At 36.4% G+C, this 23,979-nt stretch overlaps 1 protein-coding gene across 2 annotated transcripts in view; it reads right to left on the bottom strand.

Moving 5' to 3' along the window:
* Nucleotides 1-327: 327 nt before the first annotated feature.
* The window catches only part of B3GLCT (beta 3-glucosyltransferase), a 60,423-nt gene continuing 36,771 nt past the window's right edge, over nucleotides 328-23,979 (bottom strand). For both annotated transcript variants that reach the window (XM_027470010.3, XM_072032641.1), the window contains 9 exons: nucleotides 22,156-22,292; nucleotides 20,764-20,827; nucleotides 15,940-16,071; nucleotides 15,071-15,140; nucleotides 10,618-10,731; nucleotides 8,638-8,737; nucleotides 7,467-7,586; nucleotides 5,044-5,188; nucleotides 328-1,962 (listed from right to left, as the gene is read on the bottom strand). In XM_027470010.3, coding sequence (XP_027325811.2) covers nucleotides 1,795-1,962; nucleotides 5,044-5,188; nucleotides 7,467-7,586; nucleotides 8,638-8,737; nucleotides 10,618-10,731; nucleotides 15,071-15,140; nucleotides 15,940-16,071; nucleotides 20,764-20,827; nucleotides 22,156-22,292 — 1,050 coding nt within the window. In that variant the 3' untranslated portion in view covers nucleotides 328-1,794. The remainder of the gene's footprint in view (nucleotides 1,963-5,043; nucleotides 5,189-7,466; nucleotides 7,587-8,637; nucleotides 8,738-10,617; nucleotides 10,732-15,070; nucleotides 15,141-15,939; nucleotides 16,072-20,763; nucleotides 20,828-22,155; nucleotides 22,293-23,979) is intronic.

The raw sequence follows: 23,979 nt of genomic DNA on the forward strand, positions 1-23,979 counted from the left end.
CACAAGGCCCAAGGAGATGTGAAATGTCACCAGTTTGAAGTTGGAAGTGATTAACAGCATCATTATAGATGGAGTTTTGTGATAGCTTCAAGATTCTCAATCACATGAAGAGTCCACTGCAAAAACATTTCTCATTTGCACAACAGAGACTTGAAAATTAACCTCATCCGGCGAAATATCTAAGAACTGAGTATGAAATCAAACAAAACTCTTTAAACACTCTTTTAGTACAACTGACCATCAAATGTTATTCAGCTGATAAAATTACGATGCAGGTGCTTAAAGAATTCTGTACTCTCGCTGCAAAAAGGAAGAAGGCACCAAAGGTTTAACAAGAATGCTTTTATTCAGCTCTCACAGTTCTAAACAGTAAACATAATTAACGATACATCCGTGGTACCAGACAGCATACTCCTGGTATCCGTAAAATGTCTACTGTTTAAGGCACTGATAGTGGGAAGAAAAAAAAAAACATAACATTGATTGCTCCTATTTAATCAGTACTTGAATCTATTATGAATATGTGCTTGCTATTAAAACGCTTCTAATTCCACAAGCTACATTCACAAACAAGTGTTTATACAACTTCAGTAATTACTGAAACAGGAATCAGTGGCTCCCCTGTTTAGGCGTAAGAACAAGTATTGCATTACTCTGAATGGAATCAGTTTCTAACCTACCAAAAATAAAATAAATTCAGAAACAAACCCACAAATGACTTCAGCAGTATGGCTTTAAGACCCTGTATTTGGTTACAATATAGCAAGCGAAGTTAAATAACAGCATACAAGTGCCATATTCTGTTCTCTTGAAGTAACAGTTTTACAGTATAAAAATTAGTTCAGAACATACCAATGCCGGTTTTTGTACAAACATTTTTACAAAACTGAATTGCTCAAAGAAAAAAAATCAAGAACATTTAAATATGAATCACTTTTTACATGTTTTAAGCATAAAATTACTTATCTTGGTGATATAAATTAGAAATCCTACAAACCTTTTAAAGCTGGCATCCACGCACTACTGAAATGCACACGTCAGAAATACTGAAGTGTTAGTTCGTCGAAAATCCTTAAGTCACATTTATACTTGCCAAATAGATACACAGCGATTTAGGTTTCTGAAGGAGCCACAGTGACCTCCCGTGGCCACTTCAGAAATCCCAGTCTTAACCTTTTTGCGCATTTTGAACACGACATTCAGAAATACTGATCAACTTAAAGGTAAAACAGTAGTTCATGCTTGGTCCACCTATCCAAGGGAACTACAATATTTCTGTTTGAAACGAGTATCAAGGAACATGGCCTTCACATGACCCAGCTCCTGGTCACAGAAACAAATTCATGTCTCCTCTCTCATTTATCAGGAACCTGTTCTAGAACAGTTCAGAGAACTGTTTCTGCAGGTCAAGCAGACACGAAGGTCAATAGATGTTTAACAGATGTTCGGTATTAGGCTCCCAAATAAAGAACTTCAGTTTTTGCAAGAACAAAGGAAGGAAATGTGAATTGATGCTGACTCCAAGTCCAAAACAGAACACAGATAAAGTTGTAGGAGACATTTTAAATGTGTGGCAAGTTCATTGATATATAAAGCCCTAAAACATTTTAAAGAGAAACCAAACTAACGAAAGAATCCAAATGTCAATTACATCTCTTCTTCCATCACTCTGAAGGAATGTAACGACCAGGAACAAAACAACAACATCTATATTACGAACAGATGATCAATGTAAGAACAGCACAAAAATCACAGTAGTGTCAGCCTCTCATCTGCAGTACATTCATCTGCTGCTTATAAATCCTCTCTGTTGTAACCAACTTTCTTGCCATTAAGTACCTCTTCTGTGTTTGGTGCCAGCCATGTAAAATATACCTTCACTGGATCAATATTCCAATGCTTGTGAAACGATATTGGAATCTGGTGAGAAAGGTAGTCTTTTGGGTAGTCCATTGGCCGTGCCTAAGAAGGAAGAACAAACCAAAAGCACCAGTAATCAGTTCGGAAGGATAATTTTGGAATCAGAAAGGATCACCGCTTGATGGCCTCTGTTTTATAACAAAGCAACATGGCATTGACAAACTATATAGGGTGACAACACAGGTTATTTTACATCATTCTGTTAAATTACAGGCATTAGTTTAGATCTTAAACTCATGCTGCAGTCATCATGGTATGAAGTATACTGACAATAACCCTGCCCTGTTTCTTGAAATGAAATGGCTGCTATCTACGAACACAAGCAGCAAGCAGTATTGTTTGCATCACATCTGTTTAAACATTCAGTTTGGATTCAACAATGAGAAAATGATTTTACGTAATGTTCTCTTCGTTCCTCCTCTTACTGAGAGATGTCAGCACTGCCAGTGGGACTGTAGGATCCTAAATATAGCAGCTGAAATGTATGAAGTTTTACGATGGCAAAGGATCACCAAACGCAGGTGATATTGTGGTACCAGGAAACCGCATCGTTTTTCTTGATCACATCACATCAGAAGAGACAGAATTACAACAAATGCACATAATGCAGCTGACTTCCTAGCGAGCCAAGCATGTTTTATTTTCTCTGACAATTTAATGGCAGGTAAATGCATCACTATGCAAACAAGCCCAATCTGTAGTGGTCTCTGTAAACTATTTTTTTTTCCTGTTGTAAATAAAAATTTTGTATAGAGAAACGCAAGAAAGGCATGCAAAAACTTACTCAGAGAGCACTTTGTTTCAACATTTTTAAAATGATTTAATAAAAGATGCATTCTTTTTTTTTTTTTTTTAAGAAGTAAAATAAAATTGAATCAATGAGTTGATGCTGAAGCTCGTAACTAATTTAATACTGTACATTTCACCTACTTATGGTCACAATAATGAATTCTACATGCTGCATTCGTCATGCTCTTTCATGTACAGCCAGTCATAAAACCAGGCAAGGAAATTTGACATTAAGAAATCTGAGCTGTGTTTTTTTCCCCCTCTTATGTTTAAACCACAGACTATTTATTTAAAGAATTAAAATAAAATAATTTGGTGCAATCAAGAGGGAGCCCAAAAATAATTTTCTGGTTTACAAAAAATCCAATTTTGGTTTCTTGGTTTTTAAAATATTTGTTGAATAATAGTGAAATTCAGAGAATGAGCACACTCCAATTTTATTCAGTAGTTTTTCCCCTCAGGCTTAACTTTTGTTTAAGGTATGCTAAATTAGAATTTGTTATAAGTGACAGTAAAGATGTATTACAATTCAACTGTAATTTTCTGTGTGGAAAATCCGACTGCTAGGATTTCACTTTCAAAGTGATTCTGTATCAAATGTACACTATTAAGGATTACAAAGAAGTGCTCTGTTTGGTTGTGTAAGTGCCACTCCTACAAATCTGTAAAATGAGTTCTAGTCTTTCCAACTCTCATTTTAAAAACAACAAAAAAAACACCCCCCAGCCTCTACAAGCAAATTATTCAGTAATTCTGTCGATGAAGATGCATTACTCTTCTTTCATACTTATACTGAAAGAAGCGATGATAAACCAGGAAAGAAAAATCAATATGATTTTTTTATATATGCACAAATAATTAGAATTCTGAATAGTGTGTTCTCAGTCATCCCACTTCCCTAAATAGTAAATGTAATCAGAAAGAAAATCTCAATACAGGAAAAGCTGATAATTTAATTAGCAAACTTCTTCCTCCCTCCCTGACAGCTGCTTTGAATTAGTTGGTAATTTACTAATTTTTCAAGGAGGCTATTATCCTAATTTCAGTTTATTTTCAGCTACACAGATCTTCCCAGTTTTTAAACTAGATTAACTTCTGAAAAACATCCAACATTTCACTGATTTAAATGCTAATTTTTAAAAAAGTGCTGCACTGTTTGGAAAAATCACAAGCGCTTCTTCTCTTTACTACCATGGGAGGAAGGCAAAGTGTTTATTTGGTTCACGATGCAACAAATCTCTCTGGGACTCGGTGCATCATGTTTTCCACTATGATGTCACAGTTAGATTATGAAAAATTCTGGAAAACAGAAAGACGATTTAAATCTATTCCGATCCTCTTCTCCCAGACTGGAGAATATGCTCAAAAGAAAATTATGTTTTGTGACCTTTTTCGCTTGTGCTACCATAGGCCAATTTTTCAAAAGGTATTTGTATGATTCTTCAGAACCCTCCATAAAAACAACAGTTACAGGAACGCTTTAATGTTATATTCATATACACTAAGTAATAATATGTTTCAAAATACTAAATTCTGAATCACTAGAAGAATTGGATACATAGATGTATCAGGTTTACATAGTAAGCAAGGGTTTGGTAGTGGGGGGCTGCAGGAGTGAGGAGCTGCCCCCATGTTAAGAGCCAGCTCCAGCTGCTGGCCAGAGCCAAGTCAGGGAACAACGCTGGTTGTGCCTCTGGGAGAACAGACCGAAGCAAGAGAAAATCTGCACAACAGCAGCTGGGAGAGAGAAGTGAGAAATGAGAGAGAAGCAGCCCTGCAGCCCCCAGGTGAGTGCAGCAGGAGGGCAGGAGGTGCTCCAGGCAGGCAGCAGCAGTTCCCCTGCGGCCCGTGGAGAGGCCCCTGGTGGAGCAGGCTGTCCCCCTGCAGCCCATGGGTCCCCCATGGAGCAGATCTCCACGCTGCAGCCCCCCCATGGGTGGAGGAGCCCCCGGTGAAGCAGGTGGATGTGGCCTGGAGGAGGCCGCGGCCCATGGAGAGCCCCCACAGGAGCAGGGGGCTGGGGTGAGCTACCGCCCACCCGTGGGGGACCCGTGCTGGAGCAGTTTGCTCCTGGGGGATGGACCCCGTGGTACGGAGCCGTGTGGGAGCAGTTCCTGAAGAGCTGCTGCCTGTGGGCAGCCCCCGCAGGCTCAGTTCGGGAAGGACGGCATCCCGTGGGAGGAGATGTTCTGGAGAGAAGTAAGCTACAGCAATAGCATCTTGGTTATAGTTATTACAAAGCAGACTGATGTGTAATATTTATGAGTCACATTTTATGTGTATACTTAAAAGAACAAAATGTATTATAAACACTAGCAAAAATAACTCTCTGACCTGATGGAAGAGTGGGCTATGTGTTATAGGGATTCCTAAGCCACTGAAGCACATCCCAAGAACCATATCATCAGGCGCGTCCATGCTGTAACACCGGCATTTACTAGCAAGTAGTTTCTGAACGGCTGTTCTGCTGAAAACCATCCTGAGTTAAAAAAAAAAAAAAAAAAAAAAAAAAAAGAGTATTACACAATAAGTACTAGAGAAGCCAAACAACTGTAAATAATTAAATATTAATTATAAATATTAATCATACATATTATAAAACTGAAAGACAACAGGTAGCCCTCTGATGCAGCTCATCAGAAATTTCCAAATTTGAAAAGTCAGTACTGACAAGTAATGCAAGAGGCATTGTCTGAAAGATAATTACTTCACATAAAGAAAATGAATTATGCTGTTACTCCAACAGTTATTTATCAGCAGTAAAAACGGTGGCTAGCTAATTACCCTTACATTTTGCCAGGACTTTCTCTTCTGTCTTAGTCAAACATACCGTCTAGTTACTTCTCATGTAACCATTAAAAGGAAAAGAACTTGAAATCTGAACTGTCATTCCTTGAATCCTCTGCTGTACAGAGTTCTCTTTATAAGTGAAAAATGTTCCTTGAAGCTATTTACAAGGCTTTTCTGCTCACCCTCTCTTGCTCATCTAAATACCAACAAGAGCCCCACAGCTGTTAGATCATTAGCACTAAAATAAGCCTCCAGTAGACCAGAAACATGATGATGTCTTAAATTCAACAGCTGAGGGAATATGCTCTTGTCTAGCATTCCCTAGCTGTCTTTTCTGAAGTTACAACATCAACACACTTCAATACATCGTGCTCCAGCTTCTACACATTCCACTAATTAGATTCACACTCCAAAATTGCTACACAGCTTCATGAGTTTGTTCACAACATGACAATCCTTTGCTTGATACAGGGACATGGCAAAATTTGCAGAAATACTGAGGCTAAGGCAAAAAGCCTTGCCTAAGAATACTGCCAGATTGGGAGCTGTAGAATATTTCACATTAGCATTGCAACTTTGAAGACAGATCAGCTGCTTTTATCATAAAAAGACAAAAAATGGTGAGCACAATAGGAAGTCATATTTCAGTATTCAGATCAGAGAAGAAAAAGTCAGTTAAAGCCTTGAAAAAAAGAATCAGGACTTGTGACCAGCACACGTTGCTATGCAGAAGGTGTGGTGGAAACTGCCCACATCTGGGGAAGATACTTGCTAGCTGATTATCTGGATCATGTCCTTTCATTTATATAGAATTCTTCACTTTAGACAAACCTCAAAATTGGGGTATGGAGCAAGACGCATGATCTGTGCCTTCATCTGCTCAAACCCAAGAATAGAAATAATCCCCAAATTTCTACATCTAGATGACAGAACAGAAACTAAGACATAAACACTAAAGATACAGAGGTACAGGATGGGTAACTAACAAACAGCAAGGTCTTTTTCTCAACTCTAGCATAAACTCTACTTGAGCAAGACCTTCTGCAACTATGCAAAACAACGAGAAGGTGAGTCAGCGGATCTTTATTTACTCATGGATGGATAAGAAAACTGGCAAGTTATTATAGTCATTACTTTTCACAGAGAACGACGCTAAGGCTATTTGGATGTCCACGCTACTTGCTTTAGATGGTTCTCATTGTAGTAGGAGCCAAACCAAAAGATCATGCACATGTTAATTTAAACCAAATTCTATATACAATCTCAGCAGCCCATCTCTCTCATGCGTGAGATCAACCCACAATGTTCTCTTTCTATGAGAAACTGTTCTCTGGGATATAAATATCAACTTCCTTGCTTAGCTACCTCTCCATAAATCATTGCATAAAGTTCAAAAACAGAAACAGAATCATCATCATTTTTAACCATGCTTGGACACTGGGGGGAAAAAAAGGAAACAGGAAAGAATATTTGCATTGCAGCACTTTGTATCACTAAGTGTGCTTCTTTAGGTTCTCCTGCAAACTCCACCACAGTTCAGTTCAGAAGTGTATTTTTTTAGGCAGGTATCCCAATTGTCTCTGCTCACAACACTTTGAATCAGATTGTGAGATGGTCTGAGTGTGCAGAATAAATTCAATTAAATGAAACTGAGCTGTATGATCTGCTTCAGGAGAGCATGTGGTGCTGATAACTGGTAACTGTTCACAGGAATGCTCAAGCTAAAATGAACCCTCTTAAACATGCATGGTGCTCAGCACCAACTGCTTTGCTCTACAAACCTGTTCCTACTGGGCTGCACAGCTTCTGACTAGTTGTGATATTTAGGTCTTGGAGCATCACGGCATTGTAGTTGTACTGAGCAAAGTTGTACTGTTTCTGTTGCAACTGATTTGTATTGTAATTCAAAACATGTGCATTCAAACTAGGAACTGATGGAGTTCTCAGCCGGAATTTAAATACATTACCCTCCTCCTCCAGTGATGTAACTATATCCTCCTGTTCCCAAGCCGTAACCATAACGCTCTCCAAGAAATACCGGTTCATTTGGGTCATAGCAGCTGAGCAATTTTCGGAGCCTGAATATACTGTAAGAGGCAAAACCATTGAAAAGAAAAATCAAACCATATAGATATTTATTTTGACAAAGACATTGCTTGCCTAAGTTGTATTCTAGTAAACAGCACAAAAATGATCCAAAAAATCCAGAAATTCTACAGAAACGGAGATACCAACTTTAACAGGAATTTGTAATGGACTATTTACTGAGAAATGATTGTTTGATTTGCTCAAATGATGGATCAGTTAGCCTAGAAATGTTTTTCTGAAGTAGGCCATGTTTCTCAGCAAAACAGTCAGATATCAGAAAACATACAATATTATTTTTTCCAAACAATGGTAAGAACTTTGCAAATGATGACTTTGGCTCAGGAAAAATGATGACTTTTGGCTCAGAAAGAAAAAAATCTAGCTTAAACTATACGAATACTGCTTTATCTACATTTACAGTTTCTTCCAAATTCTTCTTCTGGCATAATTTGACGTAAAGTATTATCTTGAACCACATATTCTCATGTTCATGACTACGTTCTCCTGATGGTTGATTACTGTGCTTCATTTTTCTTATACTGCAGCATTGTTTTTCATGCAAATGTGATCCAATTTACTAACAAAGGCAAGTCTCTGAATATTGTTTGAGATGGCTGTGACAAGCGACTACAAAATCTTTCTCCTGGCTCAGTTGTGAGAGCAACACAAGGGAAAAAGTGTATTAGCAAGTGACTAAAACCAATCAGCTCACACATGCCTATACTAAAGGATCACGCTCTGCAACCTTCAAATTTAGAGGCTATAGGATTACGTAGTAACGCTGTGTGCATAGTTTTTATCAAGTTAGAAGACTACATTGTTTTTAATATCAGTCAAGGAACCAGGACAATTTTCTTCCTTGAAGGAATGCAAAGCTACATAACTAAAAATATATATCTTAAGTATATCTTAAATACAGAAGAAGAGATATATATAAAGATATTAAGATATATATCTTAAGTATATCTTAAATACAGAAGAAGAGATGAATACTGCTAAAACTGTTATCAACACGAACAGTGGAGATTCCTGAAATACTGCAACATATACCTTATCAGTGTGTCATCATCCACTATGACTAACCAAGGAGTTCTGGAAGAGCTATGATTCAAAAACCGTTCCAAAATGGCAAAAGTTTTCCCACAGTGACCTAAAGGAAGAGGAGTAACAGAAAATATGATTTAAATATGATGAGATTTTGTAATAAACAATTATTTATGATTTATAATAATATTTTACAGCACTATGCAAAACATTTTGGAAATGACAGGCAAAATATTTGAGATGCAAGTTTAATTTATATCCTTCATTACGCTGAATGGCATTTGTACAAATAGTTCAAATAATCATACAAATAATCATTTCTTTCAATGCAGGACCATACCTATGAAGGATGCTGAAGTATGAAAGTTCTTTGATTATTAAAAAAAATAGAAAATAAACTATATTTGAGCTATCCTATTGAACTGTTGGACAGTTTGGGGCGAACTACTACTCTTAATTTCTGAAAATGTAAAAGGAGGAGATTATGACAAAAATATCTTCTGCAAAGTACTCCAAAATATTTTCATAGTATTTCATGATGCATCTGGTCCATTGCTTGCACATAAATATTTCACAGAATCGTAGAATGGTTTGGGTTGGAAGGGACCTTAAAGACCACTTAGTTCCACGCCCCCTGCCATGGGCAGGAACACCTCCCACCAGACCAGGTTGCCCACGTCTTGAGCCCATCAGGGACCCTCTGGATGGCATCCCTTCCCTCCAGCATGTTGACTGCACCATGCAGCTTGGTGTTATCAGCAAACATGCTGAGGATACACTTGATCCCACTGCCCATGTCACTGACAGTTAAGCAGTGCTGGTCCCAGTACTCAGCTCCCTGAGGAACACCACTCATCGCTCATCTCCACCTGGACACTGAGCCGCTGACCACAACTCTGAGTGCAACCACCCAGACAGTTCCTTACCCACGGAGTGGTCCATCCATCAAATCCATGTCTCTCAAATTTAGAGACAGGCTTATCATTGGGATAGTGTAGCTTTGCACAAGTCCAGGTAGACGATGTCAGTTACTCTTCCCCTATCCACCAATCTACTGTACTTGTAACCAGCAACTCAGGTCCCAGTAAATTCCTCCATTTAAAAGATAAGGATGGAACACTATATTTGAAGCTACATCCAGTGAGAATATTTTGAACAAATGCACTAACCCTCTGCTTAAGAAATAAAATAAGCCTTAGCTCTGCTGATTTTGTGAAACCACAAACATAATTTATTTTAATTACTATCCTCTGTCTGCCTTTGATAAGCTGTATGGAAAAAAGGACAGCTGGAAATAATCCAGAGATCAGAACAACTGAATTAGTGGGTCAGATAAAGCTAGCGGGCCACAGCTTGGACACCTCTAATTGAGAAAGTAATAGCCCGTGGCGGACACCGCAAGCCTAACAACAATAGAACATTAAACCCTAAAATGAATAAATTCATTGGAGCCATCACATCCACAGCCTTTTTTTCCTATTCAAAGCAAATTACCACTTTAAAATCACATCATTTATCATTAAAAAAAATCTTCCAATATTAATGTTTAGCTTTTGAATCCAAATTGAGGCATACTAGACACAAGCATACAATACTTGAATACCATATGGGAAGTAATTTATGTTCAGAAACCAGTTGGCACTGTCTGAGGCCTTTGGTCATAAATCCAAAGTGAGCCCAGGGTAATTACACTGTTTTTTGTTTCTTGGAGTATGTCAGCACACCCTCCTTTCATACTCACAGCAGGTTTCTACTCAAAAAAAAAAATACAATATTCTATCTAGTTGGGTGAACTTTGCTCTCCATCCATTTTCTGTGTGACAAAAGCATTCTTTTAGTTCCAGCTGCAGGAATGTGCTATAGAAACACACAATTTCTAGATGTCATCCTCTACATATCCTCCAATGAAATATGCACATCATCCTGAAGCATATCATCTTTACACAATCACTCCTGCAAAAGTGAGAAGAACAGCCACCAGCTCACCTCTTTCAGTATTAGGTACGCCTAAATCTATAGTAGGAATGGAGCTGTCTGCGTAATCACTGTAGTATTCAATAAGTGCAGCTTCTCTTTCCCAAGTCTGCTTTACGACTGGTACTGCAAAACAGTTGTTGACATTGAAACATAAGTAACTGCTAGATTAAAATGCTGATGTCCTCGTTAACTGACATATTCCTTCACACTGTAAATAATATTTCCAGTACAACAATTTCCAGAAAATAATATTTCCCGTACAGCATCAAGGTTGTAAGCATTCATTCTTTTTTCCTGCCTACAATATTTAGGGAAACATTTTTACATTTTTATGTCAGCTAGCCAGGACAGTTTTATTTACACCATAATGAATTTCCTTTAAGAATATGACTATAGCTACATTCATATTACATTGAAAAGGCTGATGTTTACATTTGTGCAAACCCACCTATGGAATTCATTACTTTTACACTTGCCATGTTAGACTTTATAGCATACATCAGCAAGAAGACTATTAGAGACCGATCATTCTTCCAGTATTGAAACTGTCACATTATGAAAACAGCATATCCAACTGTACAGCATAAAAAATACTCTGAAGCATAAGCAGACCGAATGCATCTTTTGAAACACTATATACCTAATATTTGACAGCAACACCATGTTAATGCTCAAAAGCACCCATCTGTGGAGGCACGCTCACAAAAGAACATTTATAAATACACAACCAATTTTTATCCCCTGCAGATTCTATTCAAAGGACTGTTTAACATTGTCAACAAGCACAACCCTTTCCTTAAGAGCCTGCCATTTGACTTAAACATTTAAAATGCATCACACAGAATTCTAGTAATGATGCGATAAATGTTTAAGTTATTGTCAGCCCCAAAGCAGTCTGACAGTGGGACTTGATGACCTTTGTACTTCCCTTCCAGCTGGAACTATTCTGCTCTGTATCCTGAAGTGAATGAATTATGATTAACACACATTAAAACAAAAACAACACAGAATGGTAGGAACACCTGTAGGATGTTTGGAAGAGAATGATCAGATTAATATCAATGATTTTTCTTCCATTTTAAAAATTAAGAGGTCAGGACTTAGATGAGCAACTACTCGGAAACATCGTGCTTCTTCTCTCATTGTTTGCCTGCTCTGTGTTCCATTAAGCCTTACTAGGAGTTGCTAGTTATTTAATTGGTCACCAAAGCCCTAAATCCCAAGCATTTTACCTATGTACAATTTAAGTAATTTTCTACACTAGGAAAACTGCTTTCCTACTAGAAGGAAATATTTATGTAAATTCACTTTGCCACTATTTAACCGTGATGCTTGTGAGTAACTCATTTCAGCCCCTTTCTGGAACCATCCTTCACCTGAATGTTTGCTGCCTACCTACTTGCTTGCTTCCCTCTGTTCTGATCACATAAAGATTAATTGTACGGTTAATTATTGATTGACCAACGGTCAGTTCTATAAGATTAAAATGAACTAAAAGGGGACTGTTAGGATAGATAGTAAGAACTCAATCTACTAACATAAAAGACTGTAGCATGTGCAAAAAAATAAAATTCCACTTCTGTAGCAATGCACAATAGAAAATGTTGCTTTTAGAAGTTTTAGGCACTTAAAACTCCTCACAATTTTTGCATTAAAAACTTAAGGGAATTATGTACAAAAAATGTTCATATAACATTATGGTGAAGTTCTGAATTACAAAGTCAGGAATTTCACACTATATTAACTTTATCTCCTAAATAGTAGTACTAACTAGTAGTACTATTTAGTGTACTAAATACTAATTTTAGATCATATAACACTGCATAATCATGCACTAATTGGCAGAGAATACCACCTAAACTTATTATTTATTTATTTATTTAATTCTAGTTGAAATAAAACAAGTAGAGAAAATAATTTTCTTATTTTGTGGAAGTGGTCCACTTCAAAAACATTCCTCAGAAGAACAAAACCAGAAAACTTTTGGAAACTAAGGCTCCAAACCAGAAATGTTTCAGACACACAAAACTCTTCCACCATTCACCTGGTGGAGGCACACCTTTAAAGGTTTTTTTTTCCCCCACTCTTCTCCAAACAAGGACCTAAACCTCAATACAGTGCTTTAACATACACAACTATTTGCTATTAGGGACTAAGCTTCTCACTTCCTTTGGTGGAGTCCCCTTTTTTCTTTGTATAGATGAAAAAACAGTTCACTGAAGTGGGGACCTGCATGTCACCTTAGTTAAATGGTCTAATAAGGGAGTTAGTAGCTAAAGCAGCTCTTTTCCTTGCTTGTTTTGACGGAAGTGTCACAGATATATGACTATTGTAAATTAAACCCCACAAAAATTTCCAATTTCTAACACATTTTCCAAAGAAAGTGCAGCTGTTTGAAAATTCCTGACCAACCACTGATGCAAATATTTATCAATATTTATTAATACTAGTGATCACAAGGAACTTTTAATACCACACTGCAGAGATACCTACAGAAGGTTAGCTCTTAACTCTTTATTTTGTTAATTGTGCAATTTCTAGAATCCTGATGTATGTTTGAAGTCTTAAAATCTTCTTATATTACCATATACAGTATGAAGGAGAGTTACATATGAAGTAAATACTTAAATTGAGCTACTTTTGTACATCAAACTCCAAGCCTTACTGTTGAAATTATGTAGACTTTGGTATACAATAAAAAAAATGACTTACCAGGTAAAAGGAGCTCTCTGAAGCTGGCATCCATTAACCATTCAAAATCTTGAGTAAGATTATCCTCTATTGCATAACACTGGAAACTGTGAGGAAAGTTCAAGAATTTTCCTCAGTCTTCAACATGTGTTTCTTGAAGGATATTTATTTACGCTACCTTTTTGAAGTCATATGTTCCTTTTTGAGAAGGTTTTTGTTTGTTTTAATTTGGTTCAAGAAATTAAACATGGATCCAGAAAGGAGAACTCTTCAGTGAACTCCAGTTACAGGACAGTCAATTTTGTTTTGTCAAAAGCTATTTGCTAAAAATATCCAAATGACTATCACAAAACAGCGGAAAGAGGCATTCATCAAGTGTGGTAACAACAAAGTTATTAAAATATCTTCAAAGGAAAGAAAAGCACCTGGCAAATAATCTAAATTTAGAAGTGATAGAACCTACAGTTTTAGATGCATCAGTATATGGCGACTTAGTTAAGAAAAGAGCTTTTATCTTCATGCTGTCCTCTGACAATAGGTGCAGCAAACACCACACAAAATTTAGTACAAATACTAGCCCTTCATTTTTTCCCCAATAATAATCACTTTAAGCTTATGAACAAAGTATGCTGACACTACTACAAGCCTGGAGTATTCAAGGATATACAGAATTCACATAAATCCATAAATTAATGATAAATAATAAATCCTGAATTTCTTTATTCACAAAGAATATAAAAGTAAAATAGAATGGACTGGTAAGTGGCATCAAGTAAGTAGAATGTCTACTGTTAATTTGGAATTTTTCCTTCCAAGTTTTGTATACACTGTATCTGCCTCAACTTAGCTAAGCCTCACTACATAATTAGCTGAAGCTGGGTGTCTCTGTGTCTGTATTTTTCTGGTGCCTGAGACAGAATTTAATACCCACTGTACAGATTTGTTTGGACTGCACTACGTTGTTGTGTTTTGTTTTTTGTTTGTTTGTTTTTTTAAACCATGGAAATCGTGGTTCATGGTCATGTTTTCATGGTGACTATCATTACTTGTAGAACACCACAACTTCCAGATGAAATACTACAGTGTTGCACACTTGAGAGATTCTTGATCTGGACCATGGCTTCAACAAAGTACTACAGCTGATAGATTTCTACAAGAGATGAAATTTCCCATTCCAAGCATTATAAAACACCTGTGCACAACCAATTGCTTAGGGTGACAACAGGTGGAAGCAATATGACAGCATAAGCCACTCAATCTTCCTTTTATCCTGCTCTCCAGTCCAATAAAAGAGCAAGTGGAGAGAGCTTTCATCTTACTCAAATTTCTGAAGCAGTCACCATTGAGTTGCACAAGTGTCATTGCTAGCACAAAGAACAGAACTGATCCAACTAGCAGGGGAACACACTGAAGAATATAAAAAGCGGCAGTATTAATATCACAATAGCACCAAGTTACATCAATATAATTACGCATATTTGTAATACATGTATTCAATTTTAATATTGTCAACCAATTTCTAAGAAACACCAAACTACTGTAATTTTGTCTTAAACATTTTGCAGCCTTCCTGAAGAACTCTGAATAGAAAAAAAAAAATCTACCTAAAGAATAATTCAGTGAGACTTCTGAAGCCTTCATGCTTCCCAGTGAATTTTGCAAATATTTAGTCCTCAGAGCAACACGGACAGCATGTATCAGCTTGTTTTTATATATTAATTTCATGAACTGTATTGTACAGACCTACTACCTTGACTAACAAACAACTTACTTCTGTCTCCATGAAACTTCCGACATGTTTTTACAGCAACAAAGACATCTTCCTTTTTCACTGGGTCTTTCTATTTGGACAGAACAAAAATGAATTTTGTAATTGCAGGCTCTGCCTTTAACATTTTATAGGATATGTATGTCCATAAATAAAATAAAACAGAAGATACCTTTTTATTGTACAGCGTATCAAGTACAATAGCGTATTAGTAATATAGTAGAACTGAAATTTTTGTCTCTTGAAAAAAGATCATTAACGATTTAAAATTCCTAGAATAACATTACTGAAACACTTTTTCTGTTGATGTAGTATTCTAACATGAACAAAACATCTATCATTAGGAAAAGAAAGTGAGTGGTGAAATTTGTTGCACTAGGAATGATTTGTCTGAAAAAAAAAGTTCTTTTAAATTTATTTGAAATTAACATAATCACTATGAGAAATGCTGAACTATATGATGCTCATAAAAAGAAGCTTAAAATCTACAGGTGAGTAATCTTGATTTCCTCAACTCTACAAAAGACAAAAAAAAAATATTAACCACCTTTATTTTCCTTTTTGGCACCTAGAATTTTGCTATCCTGGAATCATGGAACACTTTTATACCTCTAGCAACAGTTAATGCGTAACACTGTAAGTATATTCTCCTAGAGGCAGAAGAGATGGACTGTACATTAATGTACCAAATACTGTATTACATTTTATCTTTAGCCTAAACAAAGTTTTATATTTCCATCTGTGAAAAAAAAAAAAAAGAGTGCTTGTACTTGAGTGTCTCAAGGTTTGAGATTTTTTGAAGTAAAATATTATGCATTTTAGTAAGAGTTTTACCTTAACTAAGCAAGTGATATTTAAAGTTCAGGACTTACACAAAGTGGCAGAAAATTACTGAATGTTGTAGCACACTGATCAACCTTATACGAGTTCACGTCATCTGTGCAGAACTCAGGCACTGGTGTAAGATGAGGTCCATCCCCTTTCTGCCAAATATACAGGGCAATCTATGAAAACAGAAAGCATTTATATCAGTAAGAAAAACTGGATAAACATTCTCAGGGCTTACAAAGAAACCACAATACAAGTTAAGCTTAATAAAGAAAATGGAAAATATTAGGTGCCAGAGAGGATGTGACTTTATTGATTTACTAGCTGGATACTTTACCTCTTGCTTACATTTCTAGAGCCAACATCTATTTTTTTGCTATAACAAATTCTACACATACTCAAGTTTTAAAGGATTAAAGTAGTTTAATATATTAATATATTATTAATATATATTAATATATAATAATATATGATATTAATAATATATTACTAAGGTAATATATTCAAGCATGTCAAAACAACTGATCTCTAACTTTTGTAAGAAGAGGTGGAATGAATACTTGCACCATCCTTTAAATTAAAGGAGAGTTCTTATTTTGTTGCTTTTTGGAAATTCTCTTGATAATTTGGAATAGGTAGGGCTACTTCTTCCTATGTAGAAGTTTTCAGCTTTTCAAAAGAGACACATTCCTTAGTGACAATTTGAAATTAAATTTAAAATTTAAAATTTGAGATCAGCGATGACATTGACAAGTTGTAAAATACACTGAAAGAAAATGTAGATGTTCTAAACTATAGTAGATCCTTGTCTATTTTAAATGGAAGAACAACCAAAAAAAGCCAGCAAAAATTTATAGGAAAAAAAGGAAGAGGCAAATCAGTGATGCCTGAAGCTGACAAAGAAAATACCCCTTGAGTTTATGTTATTAATTTTATTACAAATTAAATGAATACTTCCATACGTATTTTATTAAACGTCAAGAACACTCAGACTAGCCCAAAATTTGTATTGCAAACCTTTTACACTGCTTATAATGCCAGACTAAATATTCATGCAGATAAATTCTATGCTGGGTGCCTTCCTCAGACCAGTTAAAAGATTAACTCCAGTTTATCTAAAATTGTTCAAAAATTTGCTAGAACAAAGTGAAGTTTCTCAAAATTTAAAAGGCAGAAAAGAGCATCTCATTAAGTATATGGATTCAGAGCTTCCCTGCTGCACTGACATATATTTTGAATGCTTAATCTCTCTCAAGGACAGCTCAAAGATGTGAAAGCATCTTCCACTTTGTACAAGAGCTCTTTGAGCATAGACTCAAGATGTAGGAATCCCCAGGTTGCTTCTGCCTAACTATCAGAAATTACAGTTTTGACTTTTGAAAATGTTGCTATGCCAACAAACCAGGGATATTCTGAGAAAGACTCTCCATGCTACCTCATGAAACGGAGTTAGTGTGCAAAAATTTAGGGTGAGGCTGGCAGGCACCTCTGGTGGTCACTTTGTCCAGCCCCTGCATCATCTTCATGGCCCTATGTCAGTCCGTTTCCAGCACGTCCATTTTCATCTTGTACAGGGGAGATCCCAGACTGGACTCCAGGTGCAGCTCCATCAATGCTGAATAGAGTGGAAGCATCATTTCCCTTTAGCTGCTGGCAGTATTTTGCCTAATGCAGTCAAAAACACTGCTAGCTTTCTTAGTGGCAAGGGCACATTGCTGACTTGTTGAAGAATCTTAGCATCCTCAGAAAAATCCAGTAAGCTACACACAGCCACTTCTGGAACTCAGGAAAAATAAAAGGGAAGTGCCTGTTTGTTACAGGTGCTGCTAGGACTGGAGGCAGGTTTGAGAACAGAACCACTTTCTTGAAACTTAAGCTTAGAGATTTGAAAGTTTTTAGACAGCAAACACTTAGTGTACAGTCACACACTAAAGTAATTAATTAACTGAGGAGTTTTTAAGAAGTTGCTGGTTTTAAGTGGGCTGTCACATACAGATGCACTCAGACCACTCCAATTGCACAGTGAAGTCTTTAGTTTAATTGCACTGAAAAGAGTTTAAATTACTGCATTTTAATTTGTACTTGATGGGATACAAATGACAACTGTGAGTGCAAACACAGTTGCCACCAGTGCTCTGATGGCAGTGACTAGAGTTAAGGCACTGTAATTAAGCTCCAGGTTCTCCATACACAACAAGTTCTGTAGTTTGTAAATTCTGATTTCTTTAAGCCTCACCTTTGTTAAGGGGTCTGTTTCTTTGCTGTTTTAGCAGTATTTTGGAAGCACATATGGTCTTAGCATTAAAAGTGAGTTCAACAAAGTACTAAAGAGAAGGGCCTCTCTGTATAGAAGAAAATGGAGAAGCATGAGTGGCAGTTCAGCCTAATACCATTAATAGCGGTTGGAATAAAGGAGGAATATGGAGAAGTATGGAACATGTAACACATACATACATGTACTTCTGTATGCTCCTTGCCTGTTCCTTATCAGATCTCCAAGGTTTTCTCTTTGCCTTGCCACTAGAGTCATGTTACAGGTGTAACAAGTGGTTCTTGACCCTGTCCCGTAGCTGGGAGACCAGGTAACTTCATAGCCTCCAGTACATTTTAAGATTGTATTAGCTCAAAATTCAGCTAGTCAGAATGAACATTTACCACATGAACAACAACAACAAAAAAAGCAATGCTTGTGCTGCACAAATAACATTTAAGAACTGTAAGTTAACATTAATTATTTATGAAGGTTTGTGATGTGCTTTGATTTCCCACTAAATAATGAATCTTGAATAAAAAAAATCCTTAGACTAGTGTCAAACTGTTCTATTTCAGGGGCAAGGATAGACTGCCCTTCTGGTTATAGAACAGGATGACACTGTCCTCAAAATAATGGAAATAGATATACAATAAAAGATGAAATATAGCCTCAATCCTAGTTTAAATCTAATGTTAAATATACTATAAATATATATATATACATATATATATATTGTTCACTTCCAGTATAGAGTAGCAGGACATATGCTATACCATGCAGTTACAAGAAGTCTAAAAAAACATCTAAAAATGAACAACAGCATGACTGTATTTAAAGATAGGTGTTCCAGATGGGAAGAGAGATAAATGTTATGGAGATAAGTAAGAACTTGGGAAAAAAAGAAGGTTAAAAAAAGCTGATACAGAGCACAGTAAAACACCAAGGACTAGAGGAATGCGTTATTAGGACTCTGTCAAACTAAAACATTTCTTAGAACATTTATCATCTTTCATAAACTTAAATATTACGTGCAATCATTAAAGACCACAGATTATATCCTTTCATGTGTTGTCAATCTTGATTCACACAAGAAGGCTGTAGGAAGATAGAAATGATTTAAGAAGACAGTGATTTATAAAATAAATGAGGAGGAATGGATCTGTCTCCAGGGAGCTGTGAGACTGTGCAGAAGAAATAACCACAGAGCTGAAGCAGGTTATCAATAGCAATAAATTTGAAATGAAACATATGCAAAGAATTGCTAACAGAATAAGGAGAGAGAAATAATTTTTCCAGACAAGTGATCAATTGCTTTTCATTTATCAGCGTGTGGCACACAAAAGAAAAATCTCCTAATGATTTATTCTGATGACACTTCTATGTTTAGAGGCTTTGTCAGTGCTGAGGTAGACTAGAATATTGTGAATATCCAAATGACTTTGAGGTAAGTTACAGAACTGAGATTAACAGCGTGTAGTGCAAGGTCTTGAATTCAGAAAAATTAACAAGTGGAAAGAAACAGCTTGTTGGCGTGTTTCATGTGGCAAAATGGAGGCTGAGAGGGGTCCAATTGCTCTGGAGAAATACATCAGTCAAGGAGGGAAAACCATGTGAAAGAACAGCACTGGCACAAAATCAAATTCAATTAAATATGCTACCAATGCATACTCTATAAATACACCACAGATTTATGTTGGAAATAAGGAGCTTTCTAACCATAACAGCATAAAGATCTGGAACCGCAGCAATAGCTTTAAGATCTTTTTTGTGTTATTTCCTCCCTTCCATCTGGGCCAGAACCACAATTTATAGCTGACTTTTAGGAGAGTTTGGGGGTTTTGTTTGTTTGTTTTTTTTTTTTTTTTTTTAAATTCAACATCAATCATTATTTCAGGCCCAAACCAGCAAGCTTACTCCATATTCATACTCCCTTTGCCCCACAGTTCAGTTCACCTTTCGTTACAATGCAAAATCCTGGGCTGCAATAAACATTTTGAAGGAAGAAAAAATACAAAAACTTCAGAAAAAGGCAGCACTGATCTTCTTTCAGATCTCCACTCCTTTCTTCTCATGCTCCTTTCAGTCAACTCACCTATTCTCTGAAGACCTAGTAGCTACGCTTTAAAATTGTTAGAAGCCAGAGGCAAAGAGATTTCCAAACTGCCACACTGCAAGTTGATCACACTGACACAAAAGTTTCCATTCCTCAAGCTATTTCATCCGAAGTTCAACATATCTAGCTGTTAGAGTCCAATTTAGAAAGTAAATGAGGCTTGCCAGTGTCTGAGATGCTCTTCATGCCAGTGTACGTTTCATTAATTAGGAGACTCTCTCCCTCTCCATAGAGCAAGCCTCAGAAGATACCTCACTGTACACAATCATGCATATTAATATGAACGCAATTTTATTTATGAATTCTTCTACGCTTGAAACGCGATTTTAAAGTGTTACGTTATAATATTCTAAGGCAAGGGAAAGAAATTAAACATGCTATTGCATTCAGAATTTTTAGCAATCTCAGAAAATACACCATTTCCATTATAAATTTATCAATATTCCAATATATTTGAGACTTTTTTTTTTACTTACTTCACAAGCATAGCACGCTGCTTACCTCATGTTTTAGATCTATAGTAAAGTCTGACTTGAGTGGTTCACTTTTCAACTTGACTGCAAGCCTATGAAATTAAAGATGAAAATTTACTCACTTAATAAAGGATATTAAAAAAAAATAAATATTCGCTATTGTACGCAGTGAAATGTGGCTGGTGGTTTTGTCCATTTTATAAAAAATTCCCACTTCTGTATTTCTTACCCCCAAAATCAACTTGTATTTCATTTTTGTATTTTTTTTTTTTTGTCTGCACACAATATGATGATGTTAATATTAGTTTTCAGCACAAACATTCTGACATATTCCTCCTGCCCAAGAAGAAAATTCTCATCTGGAGAAGACTGGAACAGTCTGGCAAAACATTTTCAATAGATTTAAAGCAGCAGTGTCTTTTAAGCTCCATCCATATCAGCATCTCGAACTTCAGACAATACTCTCTTTTTTGTATACTAAAATTTGCAATATTTAAGCACCTTCAATTTATGGAAAGATCTTCCTACAGCAAGATGCATTTGACTTCTGAAATATATGAACTTTTAAAATCTAATTTAAAAACAAAGTATCTAAGCTGAGCTAACCATCCAGGCTCTCTCTATAGCATGAGAGAAACATTTCTAGAGGGCAGTGCAGTCACTGGAAAATCCAGGAATAGAACTACTGTCTGGAGGTGCCTGCATTTTTAAAATGACAGAGATGGTATTGAAAACTAGCTGACATGATGTTAACTTTTAGATAGGCAGAATTTAGCAAAATAAATCATGTGTACAGGCACAACAATGATACAGAGATTTTATTTCTGTTTATAAATTCTTAAGTGTAATTCTTAAGTGTTTATTTCTAATAGCTACGTATGAATGGATAGAATAAGGAAGAAACTGAATTTTGTCTAAGGAGTATTTTCAGGGTAAGTTCACAGTAGGAGTACAAATCTGTGCATGCATACCCAGAGCTAGCTGTACATTACCATGACTAGCTGGATATCTTTGTACCTTAGATCCTCAAACTGAAGTGGACTTGCAGGTATTAACGTGGATGCTGATAATAAAAGTAACAACAGCAAGAGCCCAGCATAGGCTAGAAAACCAATGCATGAAATCAAACAGCTTGCCAGCCTGCAGTGATTGAGTATATCCCAAGCTGTCTGCCCTAGCTAAGCTGCAATCAGTATTCATAAACAGCTCAAAGTTAAAATTTGACTCTGGATATTTACATGATCCGTAGCTGTTCAAGTGCACTGCAGGCATGTGTTCATCTTTTAGAGAAAATATTAATCCATATGAATTCATAGCTTGTTAAAATAATATTGATTAGCATCTAGAAAAAAATGTAGAAATTCAAAACTTAATTGCTATCAATAAACAATTAAGAAGTGATTAAAAATCCAATTCTTACTTGTTAACAAGTGGAATACTAAGTGCCCATCCAGCAGCAAAATCTGGAAATTTAAAGACTGTCGGATTTTCAGCAAAGGCATAGTGGTGAATTATTGTAGATTCTTCATCATATAATGCTTTACCTAAAAACCACTCCTGTAAAGGAATATAGGAAACAATTTTGTTCATCTACAGCATCCTTTTAGTGAAGATGATGACTGCATTCATGCTGAATAAAGCAAACCTGAAAACAAAAACAAGGGAAGCATATTGTTCACAATAATTCAGACAAAAATTGGTAAGAAATGAAAACAAAGGCAGGTGCACATTGTAATTTAAAACCTCAGCATGTGCCCTGGATTCCACCTGTTCAGAGAGCACCGAATCACAGAACAGTTGAGGTTGGAAGGAAGCTCTGGGGGTCACCTGGTCCAGACCCCTGCTCAAGCAGGGTCAGTCAGAGCAAGTTGCCCATGACTGTATCCAGCCACGTTTTGAATACATTCGTAGGAGACTCCACTGCCTCTCTGGGCAACCTGTTCCCATCTTTGACCACCCAGATTGACTACTGATTAGGTAAGACACTCAGAAGCACTGCATTGCATTCAGGAACTTTTTATACATCCATTTTGAGCTTTCATCTGTCTATACCCTTCTCCACTAGGGAACCTAAAAAGCAAAGACATTTTAAATACCTCGATTTTCATAACAGTTAAGTGAAGATGGTCTCAAGTATGCATTTGTAAACTAAACAAAAACAATTATTATTATTAGAATTTTTAATATACATTAAAGAATTTACCACTGATTCTGCTGTATCTGAAGATATTTAAGCAACTGAAATTCTACTTCTTTAACATTATTATCAGCTGTCCTAGTATTTCTGTTTAGAATGGATATAAAACAAGAATAGCCCCATTTTTTGCAAAATAAGGACTACTATGTATAATATATAATAAAATATATATATTAAAAATGTTTCTCATGGTTACAAGTACAAATGATGAAACAGAATTCTCAGTTACCCTAATGGTTATATTAAATCACTCAAGTGTGGAGTTGTCAGCAAAAATGACAGGAACTCAGACCGTCCTTTTCCTTTTTTCCGACAATTTAAAATTCATCACTAAAAAGGATTCTAATTAAGGCAATTTTTTTCACTAAAGATACTTCTTCTCCATACTCCCTAGCATATTTCATTTTTCTCCTCCTTTAAAGGGGCAGCTGTCAGCAACAACGAAAAATACCACGCATCAGAATAGTTCACAAACTTGATATAAGGTAAATAAATAATTTGCACAAAATTTGAGAAAAAAGGAAAAATATTCAAGTAGAAGTACTGTCAAAGCATCCACCTCCAAAAAACATCTGACCCCAAGAGCATCCTTCTCAGTAGCCACCTTCCTACCTCCAAGCAGAAGTACCTATATAGGTTGTGCTAAACTTTATACCTGCCCAGAGTAAATGAGGAAAAATGTGTAAACTTACAATGTGTAAGATTTGGCCAAAGCAGGGAAAGTCAGCAATGTGAGCTCTGCATGCACAGGACACACCTCCAGCCAAAATCAACTGGCCAGGCATGGCAGAAGCATGAAAGCATGACTGCCCCACAGGACATTCAGCCTGGCAACCACCTGGCTGCCTAGAATCAATGAAAGGACAGACACCAGGAGCTGCTGGTGATACTTGTTTCCCCCCACACACTTGAGTCAAAGCTATGGGATGCTGCCTGCTTTGAGAGCCTCACCTCTGTAAGGATCCTTTGGTGTGGCCAGCTCATGGCTAGGACCCATATAAGCAACTCAAGCTGAATTGAATGGATGCTACCCCTACCCAGGATCAT

Source organism: Anas platyrhynchos, chromosome 1, assembly GCF_047663525.1.
Source record: "Anas platyrhynchos isolate ZD024472 breed Pekin duck chromosome 1, IASCAAS_PekinDuck_T2T, whole genome shotgun sequence".
NCBI lineage: Eukaryota > Metazoa > Chordata > Aves > Anseriformes > Anatidae > Anas > Anas platyrhynchos.